This window comes from Natrix helvetica (assembly GCF_964273705.1).
Source record: "Natrix helvetica genome assembly, chromosome: 2".
Taxonomy (NCBI): domain Eukaryota; kingdom Metazoa; phylum Chordata; class Lepidosauria; order Squamata; family Natricidae; genus Natrix; species Natrix helvetica.
In genome coordinates, this window is record NC_138552.1 from 271,035,835 (window position 1) to 271,054,993 (window position 19,159).

The 19,159-nt window shown below is 45.1% G+C and overlaps 1 protein-coding gene across 2 annotated transcripts in view; it reads right to left on the minus strand.

Moving 5' to 3' along the window:
* The window catches only part of LOC309385682 (cGMP-dependent protein kinase 2-like), a 48,591-nt gene that overhangs the window by 25,584 nt on the left and 3,848 nt on the right, over nt 1-19,159 (minus strand). Inside the window, exons 1-11 of one of the 2 annotated variants that reach the window (XM_081940356.1) lie at nt 18,144-18,257; nt 17,690-17,823; nt 16,205-16,361; nt 15,853-16,019; nt 11,595-11,708; nt 10,048-10,153; nt 9,451-9,514; nt 9,239-9,316; nt 8,347-8,435; nt 7,357-7,422; nt 1,114-1,152 (exon numbers count right to left, since the gene is read on the minus strand). In XM_081940356.1, coding sequence (XP_081796482.1) covers nt 1,114-1,152; nt 7,357-7,422; nt 8,347-8,435; nt 9,239-9,316; nt 9,451-9,514; nt 10,048-10,153; nt 11,595-11,708; nt 15,853-16,019; nt 16,205-16,361; nt 17,690-17,765 — 956 coding nt within the window. In that variant the 5' untranslated portion in view covers nt 17,766-17,823; nt 18,144-18,257. Of the gene's footprint in view, nt 1-1,113; nt 1,153-7,356; nt 7,423-8,346; nt 8,436-9,238; nt 9,317-9,450; nt 9,515-10,047; nt 10,154-11,594; nt 11,709-15,852; nt 16,020-16,204; nt 16,362-17,689; nt 17,824-18,143; nt 18,258-19,159 lie in introns of those variants that run through there. The other variant, XM_081940357.1, reaches the window with a different exon arrangement.

Consider the following 19,159-nt stretch of genomic DNA (forward strand, 5'->3'; position numbering starts at 1 on the left):
GGAACTGCTGCTGGGAGACCACTGGCAACAGAGATCAGAGAGTTGCAAGGCAGCAACCCTTAAGCCAGCTGAAAGGACATTTCTGCCACTGCACGTAGAAATGACTCAAAGTGCCAGCGCTGCCCATAGCAATGTTTCTCAACCTCAGCCACTTTAAGATTGCATGGGCATCAACTCCTAGAATTCCTCACCCAGCATTCTAGTGGGGGAATTTCGGGAGTTGAAGCCCACATATCTTAAAGTCAACCAAGTTGAGAAATACTGGGCCTAGAAGAGAGTAAAGCACAGCAGGCAAATCAGATAACAAATCCTGTGACTGCATGAGCAGGAAAAATGGAAAGGTGTACATGGATGGGAATCACATGCAGTGAGCATGGGGTGAGTAGAGGACACTGTTGCCCATTTCTGTTCTGACCGAGGCTTCCCAAGAGCATGAAGCAAACTCCTTGTCACAACAAAAGCCCCTTTTATTAATTGACCGTGAATTCTGCTTATTCACATCCAGCAAAGTCTTTCAAGGGAGGATATACAGTCACAGACCTTATCTGGCTTGGAAAGCTGACAGGCCAATATCTGCAAAACTTGGCAAGGAGTCTCCGAGAGTCAAAAACCAATTAAGCAAACTAATTGTCTCCCGCAACTCCATTCCCCTTTCGCTCCTCTCTTATTTCCGGTGGGAGGGGCCATTCATCCTCCACCTGTGGCCCTACTCCCAAGTCAACCCCTGTTCTTTAGCTGTTCCCTACCTCTGGCAATTCTGTGCATGCACACACTGGGAACAGGCTCCAGCTGTTTGTCTACCTCACTGATGTCTGACTTTGAAGGCAGCTGATAACTGTCAGACGGCTCTGGCCCCCTCTCTGCCTCCGACACAGAGCCCTCCTTAGAGGCTTCCCCAGACTCCAGGACTGGCCCATGTTCCTCCCCAACTTCCTCACTGTCCGAATCATCTGCCAGCTCTGCTGGCCGCTGGCCGCTAGCAGGCCACAACAATGTCTGTCTTCCAAAAACAATTGGAAGTTCATACTTGTGACTGGGTCTGTTGTTAAACTGCCTCAGTGATCACAATGCAGAGCCCCATTCAACCCACTCCAGAAGCAAGGAAATACTTACGGCTCACAAGCACACATTGGACTCAGCTCCTGGAAGTCCCTGGAAAAGGACAGGGGGTGGATTCAGAAGACAGGAGACAGTAATGAAAATTCGGTTTGGAACTATTCACAGGCTCCCATATAAGTAGCCCTTATGATCCCAACTGGGAGCAGAATTTTGGTTGCCAAGTAAGGTGGTTGTGCAGTGAATTGTGCACTATGTTACGACTTTTCTAGCCACAATTGTTAAGTGAATCATGCGGTTGTTTCACACATCCAGCTTCCCCCCGCGTTGGCTTTGCTTGTCAGAAGCCAGCTGGAAAGGTTGCAAATAGCAGTCACAGGACCCAAGAAGCTGCAACCATCGCAAATACCTGCTGATTGCCAAGCACCTGACCTTTGATCATGTGATCATGGGGATTCTGCAACAGCCATAAGTGCAAGGACTGGTGGTCAGTTTTTTCAGTGCCATTGTAAACAAATGGTTGTAAGTCAAGGACTACCTATATCCCCCCCACACACACACTATAGGAGGAGTTGCCACATAGAACAACTATCTCCTCAGTGCAAGAATTCCGATTAAAGCATCTGCAAGAAATAATCGGTTCAGCCTCTGTTTAGCTACATCAAGAAAAGAGAAGCTCAGTATCTCCCTTGATAACTGGTTCCAGATTTGGCAATTTGAAGCACATCATGCAGCATGGCAAATATAATCATTTTTAGTCTGGTTTCTAAGGGGGCCTAAATGTCTACAAATATTGCAAATCAGTTAGATGCATTAAAAGAGGAAGTCAGAAACCTAACAGTTCTCTTTTATTACTTTCCTTTTCTTCCTTCTTTCTCTCTTCTTCCCTCCCTCCTTCTCCCCTCTCTCTCATAATTAAATTTGTTTCTCAACCTCAGCCACCCTAAGATGCCTGCACATCAACTCATAGAATTAGCAAATTATTAAATTTGCTCTACTTTTTCCTTTTATTAATAGGTATTACACACACACACACACAAACACACACACACACACACAAACACAAACACACACACACAAAGTAACAATATAAGGGACACTTTAATAAGTAATCAGCTATTGAAACCTCTAGTATTGCAATTATTTTGATGTGAGTTGTAGTGGTTGTGTTACATTGAACTTTGGATGAAAAAGCTAAATAATATTATGCTTGTAAAATTGCCAGTCTAAATTGTAATTAACATTGATAGGCTATTTTTGTCTCTCTTCTATCCTCGATATTCTAAGCTATTTAAATAATAGAATGTCAATGATTGTTAACATATTATGCAAACATCAATGAATGGAAACAGTATATAACCATACAATATACTAAGATTTATAGCAACATAATAAAAAGGGGGGGAAGACATATTTTCCTTTTTCCATTAGAAACAAGTTTGCCATACACATTATTATTATTATTATTATTATTATTATTATTATTATTATTATTATTATTATTATTATTATTATTATTATTATTATTATTATTATTATTATGTTAATCTTTTGTGAGATTCACAGCCTTTGGGGCTAGTTGGTAGCCTAACGGCTCAAGTCCTAACCAAGGACCTAGGAACTGTTAAGGTAACGTCGGAGGATATAAGTTGTTCCAAGTAGGGTGGTTTTTTGTAGAGTCAGAATGTTCAAGTCAGGTAAATTTAGAATTTTCAAATAGCGAGGTAGCCCTTTAGGTATTGCTCCAAGGGCTCCAATTACAATTGGGACAACACATGATTTCTTTTTCCACAGTTGCTCAACCTCAATTTGCAAGTCCCGGTATTTTGCGATTTTTTCTTGCTGTTTATCTTCAATGCGTGCATCACCAGGTATTGCAATGTCAATGAACCATACTTTTTTCTTTTCAATTATTGTTATGTCAGGTGTGTTGTAGGCCAAGTGCCTGTCAGTCTGGATTCTGAAGTCCCACAAGATCTTGAACCTTTAACCTCTAAAACCTTTCCAACCTGATGGTCCCAGTGGTTTTTGCTGTACTCAAATCCAAACTTTTGGCACAATTTCCAGTGAATAATCTTAGCAACGCGGTCATGGCATTGTAGGTAGTCAGTTTGTGAAATTTTGCTGCACCCGCTGATCAAGTGGTCGACTGTCTCATCTCTCTCATTACAGAGGCAACATTTGCTGTTGGTGGTAACATGTTGAATTTTTGCCTTCATGCAGTTTGTGGCTGAGGCTTGTTCTTGAGCTGCCAAAGTAAAGCCTTCTGTTTCTTTTTTCAGTACTCCTTATCTTAACCCAGTGCTTCTCAATTATTTTCTGTCATGCCCCCCCTAGGAAGAAGAAAACATTTCGCGCCCCCCGCGCGACTGTAAATAGTATCATTTGTCTATAAAATTGTTATAAGTACACCTCTGCATAACACTGTGTCCTCATTAACGTATAAGAGAATAAAAAAAGAAAGAAATGTGGATCAATTTACAACGAAGAATAGCTTTATTAACTGTAGCAGAAAAGATATAAAGGAGCACAGCTAGAACATATACATACATATATTTATATATAGAGTATCACAGAAGTGAGTACACCCCTTAACATTTTGTAAATATTTAAGTATACTTAAATATTTACAAAATGTTAAGGGGTGTACTCACTTCTGTGATAACACTGAAGAAATGACACATGTATACACACACAAACACACACATATATTTCCTGCACGCAGTGATTTCTAGAAACAACACCTGCTCATCTCAGTGGGAAAGACCCATGCATCCCAGATGCGAAGACAGTCCAAGTGGTCTCTCCCTCTGTCTCTCTCCATCCCTCGTCTCTCTCTCTCTCTCTCTCTCTGCCTTTCTCTTTCTGTCTCTCCTTCTATTTCTGTCTGTCTTTCTGTCTCCCTCTCTCTCTCTCTCTCTCTCTCTCTCTCTTTCTCCGTCTCTCTCTCACTCTCTGTCTCTTTCTGTCTCTCTCTTTGTCTCCTCTCTCTCTGTCTCTTTCTGTCTCTCTGTGTCTCACTCTCTCTTTCTGTCTCTCTCTTCTCTCTCTCTGTCTTTCTCTGTCTTTCTCTGTCTCTCTCTGTCTTTCTCGGTCTCTCTCTCCTCTCTCTCTCCTCTCTCTCTCTTTCTGTCCCTCTTTCTCCTTCTGTCTCTCTCTGTCTCTCTCTCTGTCTATTTCTGTCTCACTTCTCCCTCCCTCCCTCTCACTAGCTCTCTCTTTCTCTATCATCTTCTGAAGGTGGGGGGGTGAAAAGGGGCCCATTTTTTGTGCCTCCTGGGGCATCTGTGCACCCCATTTTTCACCTCCCCCACCCCCAGAAGAATTCTACTGGCAACTAATGGGCAAAAATGGCCCGTTTTTTGGCCAAAACCTGCCATTTTCACCCATTTTTTGTGCTTCCTGGAGATTTTCAAAAGACTTGATAGCAAAAGCTTTTGCTTCCGCTTCCCCTCGCGGCCAATTGCAGGGCGTGGATCCCGCTCGGAGAAGGCAGAGCGGCAGCTCCTCCCTCAGCCAGGAGCCAGCGGGGGCTGGTCGGACAGGCAACCTTGGCGGGAAACTCCAGTCCGCCGCCTTCGCCGCTGCCGCCGCCGCCTTCGCTGCCGCCGTTGCCGCCTTCGCCGCCGCCGTTGCACCCAGATGGAAAGGGAGCCTTCGCGCCCCCCTTTATGGAGCCTCGCGCCTCCCCTGGGGGGCGCGCCCCACTATTTGAGAACCACTGTCTTAACCAGTTCCAAGTTAGTTTTTGGTCAGCTTTGCCTTCAATACTTTCCAAGTATTGGCCATGCATAGCTTTGCTTTTCCAATTTTCAGCTCGCTTCTCAATTACTTCTTTCTTATATTCAGCTTTTAACTTAGTTGTCTTCAAAAGGCCTCTTTTATTTACTTCCTTAATCATTGGTTCTTCACTTTTCTGGATGTAATCATTCAAGCTGTGTCTTTCTTCTTTCACAGTCTGCTTTACTTGTAGGAGTCCTCGACCACCATCTGCTCTTGGTAGATACAATCGGTCAACATCACTTTTAGGGTGCAAAGCATTATTCATTGTCATAAGCTTCCTTGTTTTTCTGTCCAAATTGTCCAACTCCATCTGAATGTATTTGGCTGAGGTTAATTCCTTGACTTTATTATGCATTGTCAGAGGCCTCTAAAATCCCCAAGTACCTGTAGCCTTCTTCTGGTTTTACTGCCTTTATCATTTCTTCATTCTCAAGTTGTATTCCATCATCTTTTAGGACCTTGCCTGCCTTGGTTGCCATTGTTGCACATTTGTCAATTCCAAACTGCATACCAATGCCTTGGCTAAATTCTTTTGTGCTTTCAATTAATAAATTCAGTTCAGCTTTTGTTTTACCAAACAGCTTCAAATCATCCATGTACACCAAGTGTGAAATTTTCAGTCCTTTCTTTGCAAGTTCGTATCCACAGTTCACCTTCTTCAAAATGGTTTTCAAGTATTGGCCATGCATAGCTTTTCTATTTTTTATTGTTGTTGTTGTTGTTGTTGTTGTTGTTGTTGTTGTTGTTGTTGTTGTTATTATTATTATTATTATTATTATTATTATTATTATTATTATTATTATGCGATTGTATCACAGCGGCCAGTTGTTTCACCAGATTTGGCATTGATTACTAGTCGGGCCCCACCCAGGGGCCTAGGACATTGTAACGTATTTTTGTAATATACGTGCAGATCCAAGCAGTGCAGCTTTTTGCATTTGACTGATGGTGATTTTGTCAAGTTTTAACTGTTTTAAATGTAATTCCAGTGCTTTTGGAATAGCACCCAGTGTGCCGATTACCACTGGAATTACCACTGCTGGTTTGTGCCATAATCGTTGAATTTCAATTTTTAAGTCCTGGTATTTCGCAACTTTTTCATGTTCCTTCTCCTCGACCCTGCTATCACCTGGTATTGCGATGTCTATGATTGTAACCTTATTTTTCTCAACCAGTGTGATGTCTGGTGTGTTATGCGCCAGTATTTTGTCATTATTATTATTATTATTATTATTATTATTATTATTATTATTATTATTATTATTATTATTATTATTATTATTATTATTATACGATTGTATCACAGCGGCCAGTCGTTTCGCCGGATTTGGCATTGATTACTAGTTGGGCCCCACCCAGGGGCCTAGGTGCAGATCCAAGCAGTGCAGTTTTTTGCATTATTGTTGTTGTTGTTGTTGTTGTTGTTGTTGTTGTGCAAACTATTTGAATATTGGTTTCAAAAGTGGAGCATAAACAGTAAAATAATACAACAGCCAATTCTACCTTCCTTGAGAGGCAAATAGTGAAAGCGATTGTTGACACCCCTACGGCATTTTAATATCTGGATTCCTATAATAGTCTGAGCCACCAATTACTCAAAGTCGTTTCAACCTGGAATGTTGTGAGAATGCAGCCACTATATTTCAAACAATAATCTTCAAAGCAGAGAGCTGTCCCATTATTATACAGTTATTAAAAAATTTAGTCATTGATGTAAAGCTGTGCAAGTTAAGATAGCAAAGAGCCATAGATTACCCCCAATTTATATTCTGGTGGATAACTACATCCCCAAAACCATATGGGCTTCCTCCAAGCTCTTTTGTGGCGTCCCCATAGTATCCTTGATCACTGCTGAAAACTGGTGGCATGATTTCTCAGCATTTGAGGAAGGGAGCACAAGCTTAGAATAGTTTTAAAGCAAAGAAGACCCTCCAACTGTCTAACTCAAACCAAGGAAGAAAAGACCCTTTGATGTGACTCTTGAACTTACCACAAAATTGTTGACTCTTGAATTAGTACTGAAAGCTGACCTAAAAACGTTCAGCCCTCTTGTGTTTCACAGCTACTAATTTTGTACCCTCTGCTTCCATATGCCGACTGAAGATAATCTTCCAGACACCAGAGAAATGTTCGTAGTCCATCACTGTGGCTGCAACAATATCACTCAAGAGTTTCCCACAAGCACCCTGTGCATTTTCTGCAGCTCAGTTTCTGTGTATTCTTTGATTTGTGAGGTGTTGGACAGCTCTTGAGTGCCTTTGCTTCTCTGGAGCTAACATATCTGTCACCGTTCCCTTCCCTTTCCTACCAGCCCATCATCAGTGAATGTTTTCTACAGAATGGAAAATGAGGCAGGCTAGGTTAAGAGGCAGCCTCTACAATGCTACTTCAGGGAGTTTGCATTTCTGACTCTAAGGAGAAATCATAGGATCTTTTACGGCCAGTTCTGAGCAGAGGCTTTATGATACATCTTTGCACATTCAGGCTCCATATGTGCAAGAGGTCAACGTTACTTACTCTTTAGCTACTGCAATGCAGGTTACTTCATCCTGTGCTCGACAGCTGGCTGTCCGGCGAATGTTGCTGCAAGTGTGGAAAAATGGGGAAAATGGCCAAAAATGAAAAGTCATACTTTTACCTCCTTGTGATCTCTAATTAATAAGACTACAGCCCACAGCTAAGAACAGTGTGGGATGTATCGATATGCAAGGATATACAAGGACATAGAGGAGCTGTGGTGGCACAGTGGCTAGGGTGCAGTATTGCAGGCTTAATTTTGCATTCCCACTAACGAGAGTTCGATCCTGACCAGCTGACATTTAACTCAGCCTTCCATCCTTCTGAGGTCAGTAAAATGGGAACCCAGATTGTCGGGAGCAATATGCTGACATTTGTCAACTACTCAGAGAATACTATAAAGCAGTGTGGAGTGGTATATAAGTCTAAGTGTTAGTGCTAAGAGCTGCGGTGGCACAGTGGTTAGAGTGCAGTACAATAGGCTACTTCTGATGATCACCGGCTGCCAGCAGTTTGGCAGATCGAATCCCACCAGGCTCAAGGTTGACTCAGCCTTCCATCCTTCCGAGGTGGATAAAATGAGGGCCCAGATTGTTGGGGGCAATAGGCTGATTCTAAAACCACTTAGAGAGGGCTGTAAAACCACTGTGAAGCGGTATATAAGTCTAAGTGCTATTGCTATAGCCATGTGCATGTAACTCCTCATCCAAAAACACACCGGCAAAAGGATCCTCCCTGAGAAGATTGATCTGGAGCAAAGGTAGATTCCTGCAAGGGAGAGGTTCAGTGGGATACATGTCCAAAACACTCGATCCATGTGGATCCTCCATGGGGCCCTCCTGGCTAAGTCAAATTCTCTGTGCTCTGCACTCTGTCTAGCAAATGGTTACCGTACATCAACATGCACTTTTGATACTACAACATTTCAGTCATCTCCAGTGGGCATCTGTATCAACCAGTGCACAAAGCCTGCCAGTGTTCCATACTTACCGGATGAGGGAAAGCTCCCCAAAGTGGTCTCCAGCCTTTAGCACTCGGATGTGCTCCTCCTGCCCATCCACATTCCTGGTCACCTCAACCTGCAGAGGCCAGGAAAGAAATGAGGACCAGGCAGCATGACAGGAGGGAAGGAGGGGACTGGTCCCCAATTTGGCACTTGGAGAGTAGCAAGAGAGGGAAAACCTATTTTTGTACCAGGTACAGCAGATGGGAAAGGTATAAAAAAGCTCAGATTCACAAAACACACTCAATTGTAAACTTTGATTGACAAAATGCAACTGTTGTATTTGCATAACATGCTATGCCCAAGAAAATGAAGTAACATAATGGCTTGGTTTGCATAACACACTAAAACAATGACTAAGTTTCTGCCCTGAGCCACAAACCACCAAACCCCATTTTAGCTTAGTTTGGCAAACCACTTTCACACTGTTGCTAAGAACACTTGGATGCATGAAATTCTTAAGAGTTGAACTCAGGTTTGGCCATACTTATATTGCCATGTTTTGTAATGCTCTTTCCAATTCTGAGAAGCTGAGATACTGGGCACGCCAGGAGTCACGGATGTAGGCAGGAGAAATCAGCAATTTGCTTGAGATTGTGGAAGGATCTCCCAAAATAATCAAAGGAGCAGGAAAGCAGAGGGTCTCTAGTGAAAAGCCCTCAAAATGTCAGATAAATTCTACATCCAGTCAAACACAGCTCCGGGTAAGAAGGCTATTAAAAAGAGAGGTTTAAGCTTTAAGCTTATTTGCCTGACTTGGAGCTTTGTGCCTTTACCCAACACACATGGAAAGCTAATTGTAAGGAAAATGGTAAACATGAGAAAGTCTTCACTTTCACAAAACCTCTTCATTGTTAACTTTACTATTCCGAGACTCACCTCTCCGGTGAGAATGAAGAAAAAGGCTCTCCCCTCATCTCCTTCCTGAATGATGAATTCGTTGGGCATGAAGGTGCGCTGCAAGAATGGACAGACTAATGTTCAGTCTCTTGAAAAGCACAGGGGACCATCTCAGTTCTACCCCCTTTACTGCACAAATCCTAGCCAGCCCTGAGTCAGAGAGAGTCTTTATTATGGTTCAATTACAGTACCTCTTCTGCAGAGTCCAGCAGCTGTGAAAGATCGGCATCGGACAGGCCTTGGAGTGGTTTCACCCTGGGATGGCAATAGAAAGAGAAGGAGAGGGAGCGCACACAAGGAATGCTTTAGAAATCTATGACACAGGAGCTGCAGGACTCTCTCCCGATGGCTCATAATAACTTGGAATGTTTTCTGGCATCTGCTCTTCCCCCATACCTTCATTCCAGGTATGGTAACCCAGCAGTGTTGGAGAATGCACTCCCGGCAACCCTCCTTTTCTTTTTTTTAATCCAAAATTCAATTCCACAGATCCTCCAACCCTAACTGGTTCTGGCACTGAGATCTTGCTTTAGAGGTAATGTTGGTTATCGTTTTTTTCCCCACTACTTCTTTTTCCAAAAGCCCAGCCAATATTCTTGGAATCATGAAAGAAATTCAGAAGGGAATGTTCATTGCAGAACCGATACACCTCTCCTGCCTACATTTAGTTACTTATTTATACCACACCAGAGTCCTCTGGTGAACAAAAGTTACTTTCATTATTCTTTTGCCTTCCATTCCACAAGTATTTCTTGATCCTCCCCTCCTTTTGTCCCCTGGCTACTTACCCTCGCAAGCCTGCGAGGGCCATCGCACGTTTCCGCTTAGCATTTTCTGTGATGATGCTGCGATATATCTGTCGGTCAATGGCCCACAACTGCACCTCAGTGAGTGCTGAGAAGACAGAAGTTATGGTTAACCAGGAAAGAGGGTTTCACTACAGTTTAGCTTTAGTTCTTTTCCAGCATAAACTTTTTAACATTTGGTAGTAACAACACATTTTTATTTCTGGGTTTGTTTACTGTCATCAGCAACACTAGTGAGCAAACCGTTGGCGTGGCCCCTGATAGCATCCCTTCCTCTGTAATGCTTAAAAAGTTGATTTAAAAATACACATTCTTTCACCCCTCACAGAGAACTGCCACATTTTAGAATGGGTATTTCAGAAGGAAACTGCAATTTTCCAAAAGCAGCGTGGGCAGCTTTCTCCATTAACTTTCTGAAACACTCTTGTACATTGCGATTGACGTACACAGCCTTCAAAATCCTGTAATATTTCCATTTTTTTCTCCCCCAGTTCTCGTTTAAATAGGGTGTTGAAATTAATGCTATGGGGCTCAAATAAGAGAGCTGAAATTCAAAGGCATACACAAATCCCAATTGAGCGAACGCATTGAGACGCATTATCAGCAACTAGCCATTCGCACAGGAAGAAAACAGAGGAAAGCAGATTCTGCTTCTGTTCCAGAAGTAGAGGGAAAAGATGCAATTGTACAATTGCCATAGCAACAGAATCAAGAATGCCCCAGCCCAGCATGACTTGCAAAGGCAGGACACACCAAGGCCTGAGTGTTGTTGGTGGGCATCGTGGGAAAAGGGATATTTCGACACCAACTCATCCCGGAATTGCCCCGTCTCCTCTGCCCAAGAAGCCAAAATCATCTTGATGCCCCTGGTGGTCAGTACACTTTCCATAGGAAGCTACACTTCTTGGCACGCTCACCATTAATGGGGAGGGAGGGGGCTGATGAGTGAAATCTTAGACATGTCGTGCTAAATATAAAACACTGTATGTAAAATATAAAAGCTTCCTCTCTCACTTCTCAGGCTAATTATTTTAGATGGGTGAAAATATTCCCCAGCCGTTACATTTTATGAATAACTACTATCAAATTATTGCATAACATTCCGGAGGCATAACTGTGATAGCCTTATATGGCAAAGCAAAATGAGATTGAGCAAGGGGAAGACAATGGGAAGACATGTGCATGAAAGCTTCTGCCCCCGATCACTTGGTTCAATTTTATGGAGTCACAGATCTTCATTGTTTTACCATATTTGTTTTCTTTAAGAATGCATCAACCCCTAGCTATCCTTCCTCCTCTTCCATTTCTTCCTATCCCCCTCCATTTTCAACCTTCGGTACTAAACCAAACTGAAAAGAATTACATGTTGACCCTAAGGAAGGCAGGAAGGTGTCAGGAAATGTAGCAATTGGTAGACACACGTTGTTGGGACTCTTGGTGAAGAGAAGGCATAGCTGATAAAACTTGGAGTTGACATTAGCGGCATTAGAATTTTGACAAGCAGACACACATCACAATTCCTTCCTTACCCATGACAGTTGCCGTGCGCTGGCAGTTGTATAGCACAGCCAGCTCTCCAAACACATCCCCTGGGAGCAGCCTGCGGAGATGGCGCCCCTTCTGCGTCACACCGAGCTCCCCCTCTGCAACAGGAGAATAAGAGCTATGAAAATGTGTCATGGCCACCTGCAGCTTCATCACTCGTGGAATTAACTCCCTGACCCAAGATAAACACAGGCTGAACTGTTTCATGGAGGAGGAAGAGATCTCTCCATGGCTATTAGCCATGCTAGTAAAATGCTACCTTCCTGTAATTTGCTATTAACACTAATTCTTCCTATGCCCACACACAGCAGTGGTGCAAAGTTATACGAGTAAGTTGCAGAAGTCTATGTGGTTTCACCACTACTGTTAGCCACAGAAATTATATTTGTTTATTTGTGAAATTTATAGGCCGCCCATCTCACTGCGGCAGAGATGCTGGGCAGTTTATAGGATGTGAAAAAGGTAAAAAAGATCAAACAAAATGATTCAAGTTAAGAAAGATTAAATAAAGAATAAAACTCAACAGGATAGATGACATAGGGCTGGGGATCTTCTTTCTATCCTGTCAGCCTCCCCCAGCAAAGATCAGCCCTACTTAGGCTCCAGGCCAGCTGGGCGAGCTAGATTTTAAGGATCTTCTGGAAAAACAGGAATAGGGCAGGGGGCTGACCTCACCTCCTGCTGGAGAATAATCCAAAGCGCAGGGGCTACAGCAGAAAAGGCCCTTCTCGTGGAATCCCCCCCCCCTTTGGTAGATGGGATCCAAAGCAGTGGTGGCTCGGCCGAACCAGTCATGGAATTCAGCCTGGCTCACAGAACCGGCAGTGACCCAGGCCTGCCATGCCCTCGAACTGATCCCTCACTGCCACTTGGCCGCCCCCATTTTGGATTTTAGTGACTACGCATGCGCAATTCACTGTAAATTGTTCAATTTACATTGAAGGGCGCGCACACATGCAGTGTACATCTGGCACGCGTGGGAGGGTTGTGCGCAGGTTGTGAACCAGCAGTAACACCGGCAGTAACCCACTCCTGATCCAAAGTAGGTTTCTTCCACTGGAGCGAGTGGGATGGGCCAATCCCATTGGGGTGAGGGTAGCTCCTCAGATACCCTGGGCCCATGCCTAAATTATGAAATGATCAATTTGCCTCAGAACAGGGTTCTAATGCATGAGGCTGACCAATGTAGATATCAGGAAGATTCCTGTATCGTTTCTGCAGACTCCAAGAATGGGCTGACAGAAATACACACGTTCCTTGAGAGTCAGTAGGCAGAGTGATTGCATTGTGTATCTATGGCATAGACAGAGCATCTGTTTCCAACCTGCCCTGCACTGTTGTAATTTATCCAATTTTGTTAATGGTGTCTGAGAGTCAAGGCAGGTTATCAGCCTCACGCTCTATGGCAATGGCCTTCATTTCCTAAAGCTCACTCCTGTGAGTGGAAGGGTTCCTGGAATGTGGCCAGCATTTCTAAGGTTCCCCAGGGAGTAATAAGCCAAGCTAATAAAAGCTTGATTACAGTTTCGCTTCTCCTGTGGCACAAGGTCTTGGTCTACAATTGCTGTGTTTCCATACTATAATATGCCCAAACAAACTATATGATTGTTTAATAATGATGATCTAGTTCCCAGAACATGTGAACTAGATTAGACGTCCACAACTTCCACATTTTAGCTGAACGTTCCATACAAAAGAAAACAAGTGAAAACCAACTGCTAGTTTCATAAGTTCTGGATTAGCCAAAGGACAAGCAAGGTAACATTTGAACCCTACCTCTGACCTTGCTCCAGGACTATGCCTGATCTCAAATCAGGCAGAGTCTACCTAATTGGTTATCAATCATGCATTCTGTGGCAACAGGAAACAATGCCAGAGATCTGCTAACAAAGATTGGAACTTGTTTAATAGTTATGTTTAAGATGTTTAAAGACAACTAATTAAATATGAGCCAACAGTGTGCAGCCAAAAAAGCCAATGCAATCCTACAGTAAGTTTCATTAACAGAGGGATTCAATCAATATCAAGTGAGGCACTACATAATACCACTCTATAAAGCCACACCTAGAATACTGCATCCAGTTTTGGTCACACCACTATAAAAAGATGTTGAGAGTCAGAGAAGAGTAACCAAGATGATTAGGGGACTGGAGGCTAAAACATGAAGAACGGTTACAGGAACTGGGCATGGCTAGTTTAGTGAAGAGAAAGACCAGGAGAGACATGATAGCAATGTTCCAATATTTGAGGGGCTGCCACAAAGAGGAGGGGGTCCAGCTATTTTTCCAAGGTACCCAAAGGCCAGACAAGGAATAATGGATGGAAACTGATCAAGGAAAGATTCAACCTAGAAATAAGGAGAAATTTTCTGACAGTGAGAATAATCAACCAATGAACAGCTTTGCCTTCAGAAGTTGTGGGAGCTTCATCACTGGAAGCTTTCAAGAAGAGATTGGACTGCCATCTGTCAGAAACGGTGTATGATCTGTTAGGGTGGGGGGGTTGGACTAGATGACCTACAAGGTCCCTTTCAACTCTGTTATTCTGTTATATTCCAATATCCCATGAATTCAAAAGGAGATCTAGACTGCATAAAAGGGCTCATGCACTCGTTCACAAATGCTTTGTAACAGAAAAAATAGGTAATCCTTATTTCACATCATCAAGAAAGAAAACGTTGTTAGTCTATGGCAGCAAAAAAGCAAGAAGGCATCTGGTAGCAGCTTCATTTCATGCTTAGCCTTTCTACTCCATCCCCTCTTCCTCTCCCCACCCATCAGTTCTCAACTCAACTTCGGTGCTGAAAGCAAGGAGATGCTCTCAGTTGCAGGAGTTGCACCTCTCTCTTCCCCCTTATCAATATTCCTTGATCAGCGGTTTGTGTTTGTTTGATTTTCTCTGAGGGCTCAACCTCCCTGCCAAACTTCAAGGGGAAATGTAACCCCATTGCATTAGGAAAACAGCTTCGATACAAATGATGTTGTAGCTCCTTGGCAACCAAGTGGTCAACCGCTACCACACTGAACAGCCAAGGAGCAGGAACTATTTGGGAGAAGCTCCCTTTTTAGCAAAAGGGAGCACAGGGAAAGCAGTTCACATCCCATGATACGGAAGAATATCAAGAGGAGGCTGTCACCCCTGAGTAATTAAGAATAAGTACTCCATACCGGCTCAGAGATATTCTCATCTTCTCTAAGTGTCTTTGCTTAAGCCTAGGGTTAATTAGTAAATCACAAGTGGTTGAATTTGTACATCATAAACTGTGCCAACAATCTGAAATTTTGAGATAACATAATATGCCGGTACATTTCCTCCCCCCCCCCCAAATTTCAGTTGACAGTGATATGAATAATTGTCATTCTCTCACATAAGCTCTCCTCTCTGCACAAAGAGCATGAAAAACCATCATATACTCGACTGGGTGCAGGCTTGACTTCCATCTTTTTCGGCTGCACTGTGGCCCTGGCTGGTTTGGTAAATTCTGTAAATTCCCAATACCACGAGCCTTTGACAACAGAAAGCTAGACGGTCTCCTTGTCAAATACAAAAGCAGAGCTAAATTTTTCAGAAGACATTTGTCAGAGAAAAGACTCACATTTTGACATTTTCTTCTTACACGCATCCTTTTGAAAAAGGTCACTATAGAATTTTCTCCAGGAACCCTATCAATTGGGGTGGGGGTGGGGGAATGGCAATTATCCCTGTCTATTCTACTCCTGCCCACACACAAAACACAAACAAAATGCCCTCAGAGAGCATCATTCCTTTCTGAAAAATATAGAATGAAGATCAGCCTGCACTTACAATTTGGTAACAAAAACTAACAAAAAGTAATTTTAGGGCAAACAAAGGAAAAGAAGCCCTGAGCCTCATGTGGAGAAATTGTTGGAGAATGTTTTCTCCTCCTGGGAAATTGCAATTAAATGATCTTCTCTTTTTGGTTGTTGTTTTTTTTCTTCTCATTTCTCATAGGAGCAGTAATCGGTTAACTGAAGGCAAAGCAAAATGAATGAATAATGAATGGGGGGGGGGGAAAACACCTTCTTTTTAAATTGAATATCAGCCTAACCTGTTTGGAAGGAAGCTAACAGTGCTGCAAACAATGCTATGGTAGGGAAGGCAGAGAGAAAGGCTACCCGCCCCCATGGATCATACAGGTGGGGATGAGTGATGGAACTGTGGGCAAATAGGCAAATGCCCCTTCTTGGCCTCCCCCCCCCACCTGCCACATAGCTCCCTCACCAGCCACGATGTACATAGCATGACCATCTTCGCCTTCAGCCACTATAATGTCGCCAGGCTGTCGCTGCTCTGACGTGAAGCTCTCCACCAGAGTCTGACTCTGACCATCACCCAGACATCGCAGGAATTCATTGCGTTTAACTGCTTCCAGAATTAGGCTGGCATCTCTGGGGTAAGGGGGTGAAAAAAGGCCCAGTGGTTAATTCCCTGTGGTTTCCCCGCACTCCATGTCATAGGACATCCCCATATCACAAGCAGGGACAGGAGTTGCAAATTCTGCCTCCCGCTTGTAACCCTGAGGACAAGATACTCCACATGATACTCCACTTCATAAGCAAACAATATGTGTTACCTTGGGGATTTGGGGACACATGGCATCTGCCAATCAGCATCAGTAATAAGGGGCTCAGGGACAATGACTTTCCCCCTACTGCCTCTTCTGGCTTCTTCCATTGGGGACTGATCCAGAGCACTCTCATTCGTTGGCCCTGGAGTATGCTCTGAATTAACTGTGATTGAAGAGAGAAACAAACAAAAGTGCCTTAATCTGGAAACTTTAAACATCTCCCCTTTTTTCTCTCAACCGCCCTAATCCTCTGCCATCTCAACAAATCTGTGTGATACTTAAGTGAAGAAAGTTTTCTTAAAATATTGGACTAGGAAGGAAGAGACCTGGGGTTGGTGATTGCACACACTTACATTTGCTCACAAGATTCATCTATTTTCTGGGTTTAGCAGAATATAATGAACTATACATTAATTCACTTCTAGCCACACCGACACAAAAATAGCCCTCATCTAAGGTTAGTGGGAACCAAGTGTAATTTATAGTGCGAAAGTGTCTGCTTGTTCTTTATCTGATCTGAACACAGCTACTTACAGTAGTAAATTTGAGTCCGTTGTTTCCTCTCCCCCCCTCCCCTCAAACCAATCAACCAACCAAATGAAAATGTTCCGGGGATTAAAGAGGAAAGCAGGTAGATCACTGTCATTTCTCTGAAGAAAGCACTGGGTGGTAATTAAGCAAATGGCTGAAATGCATTGTTTTCCTCACTGCGTTAATGGGATGCCCCAGATGATGGCAAGGGAAGGTTCGTTTTAGGAAGATGCCCAGCCTGACAGGGGGCTTGTGGTCAACACAGCTGCCTCCCTTCTGCATCTGTGAGGAGCTGGGCTCCTGGCAGCAAGAGTATATGGGAGAGGAAGCCCCTAACTACCAGTCAGGAAAAGCTTCACGGACACCTGTTGAAGTGTTGCAGAGTTCCCTTTGGTGTGGGAACACACAGCGAGTCTTGGAGGAGTAAGGACTAGGGATTGTAAAATAGAACTGAAAAGCCTCCGGGATGGAAGGTGGGAGCGAGTAGCACCCTGTCAAAGATTGAACAAACAAACAGATCTCTGCCAACATAGAACATAGTCCTAAAAACAGGGCAGATTTGCTAGAAGGAATCTGGACATCCTCATCACCCACCCACCCGCATCCTGGAGATAAGGGTAGTGGGTGGAAGTGGACCATATGTGGGGCCGGGGGCGATATCTGACACACACCCCTCCTAACTACAATCTCCTGCGCAAGCTTCATTCTAATGAATAGGAGCTGCGCATCAGGATGCCCGATCGTCCCTCGCTTCCATTCGCGGGAAGAGCAATTGGGATGATCTGCCTGGGCACCAGCCTGCCTCGAGCCAGTCCGACACCGAGCGCAAAGGGCCTGGGGCGGTGATTCCTCTCTCTCTCCAACAGGCGCTCTGCTTTCTGATCGCGGCGGGTAGGGGACTTTGGATGGGGTTCCTCTTATCCGCCCCCCCCCCCGCCCTTAAGAACGGACTCGCTTTACCTGGCTGGGGCAGCGCCACGCTCTCCAGAAACTCCCTTTCCTCCTGAAGGCGCAGATCCCGCAGCCGAAGGTCCATAGTCGGTCTCAGAGGTTCGACTCGCGAGTCAGGCTGCAGCGGAGAGTTGCCCCGGGCTCTGCAAAGAGACGGGAGGAGAGGTGTGGGAAAAGTCGCCCACAGTTCACGGATCCCGCCGATCCATCGCGCAAGGGAGCAGCAGACGGCCACCCGATCCCCGCCAGGAGAGCGACGCGCCGAAGACCCCGGGAGACTGAGGATCCTGCCCCCCCACCCTTCGGCTGAGCCGCCCGGAGCAACGGCGGCTGGAGGAGCGTCTTTGTGCCCCCTCGCTCCTATTCTAGCCCCGCACGGTCCTACCCCGCTCGTGACTTCCCGGGATCTCCCCACGAGGTGTGCCCCACCGCCCGCTCGCCCGTCCGCCCGCGCAGGCGGCACCTGAAGCTCCGCTCCAAAGTGCTGCGAAGTGCTGCGGCGCCTCCACACTCCGCGCTGCCAGCCGCTCCGACTGCGGAGTGAGGGGCTGCCTGCCGGAGAGGGGAGGGCGGAGGCAGTGAGTCACCCCGGTGTCCGTGGGTGGGGGGAGGGGGCAGGTGGGCGTGCCAACATCTTTGCCGAGGCTCGGGCCCGGCGAGCTGCCCTGCCCTCGGCGCTCCACCGCCATTCCTGATGCCAACGTGTTACTAGGCAACCGGCAGGCTCCGATGCAGGTCGGGCAACTCGCTGGCTTTTCCCACAGTCCGCGGCCAGGGCTTCCCTGAGGACTAACGTGCCAAGTAGGTCTGGAGAGGAGACAAGGTGTTCGGCCCTCCCCCTGGCCTGCCCTCCCGACGTGAGAAGGGGGTCAAGAGGCGCAGGTCACTTGGGGCAAGGCTCAGCCACTGTGCCACATTTCCTGGAGAATCCAAAGTGAAATCAAGTCCAAATGATGGCTGTTACATTCACACCATACGCTTCGCTTGGTACTGAATGGCGCCTTTGACTGGGTTCCCATAATACACTGGCTCTAAAGTAATCACAGCACGCTGCCATAGCCCCCCAAATCTAACCATGCTTAACCCTAAGCATTAGAATGTTTTGCAAGCGTGGCCTCTAGGTCTTTTTTCCCCACGGGATCAAGACTATTGTGAGAACACAGCCAAGCAGTTTCCTTGCAACGGCTGCCCAAAAAGGCGCATGACGCAGTCAACCCAGGAGGCACCACTGTCTGAGAAGGGTGGGATCAGCAGCCACATTTGAATAGATCTCCATATTTTGCAGACAGCTTGTCACTTTCTGGGGAGCAGTTGCAGTGCCCTTAGTGGCGGAAACTCATCACGAGGGTCTGCCGGGAATCCAGACTCCACTGCCTGGGTCACAAGAGGACTTGTGTGCTCACAAGGCCTGAGTGACAGGCCGCCAGCCTTGCTTTCTGGTCCTGCACCAACCAGACCAGCAGGCTCAATTTAGGAGAG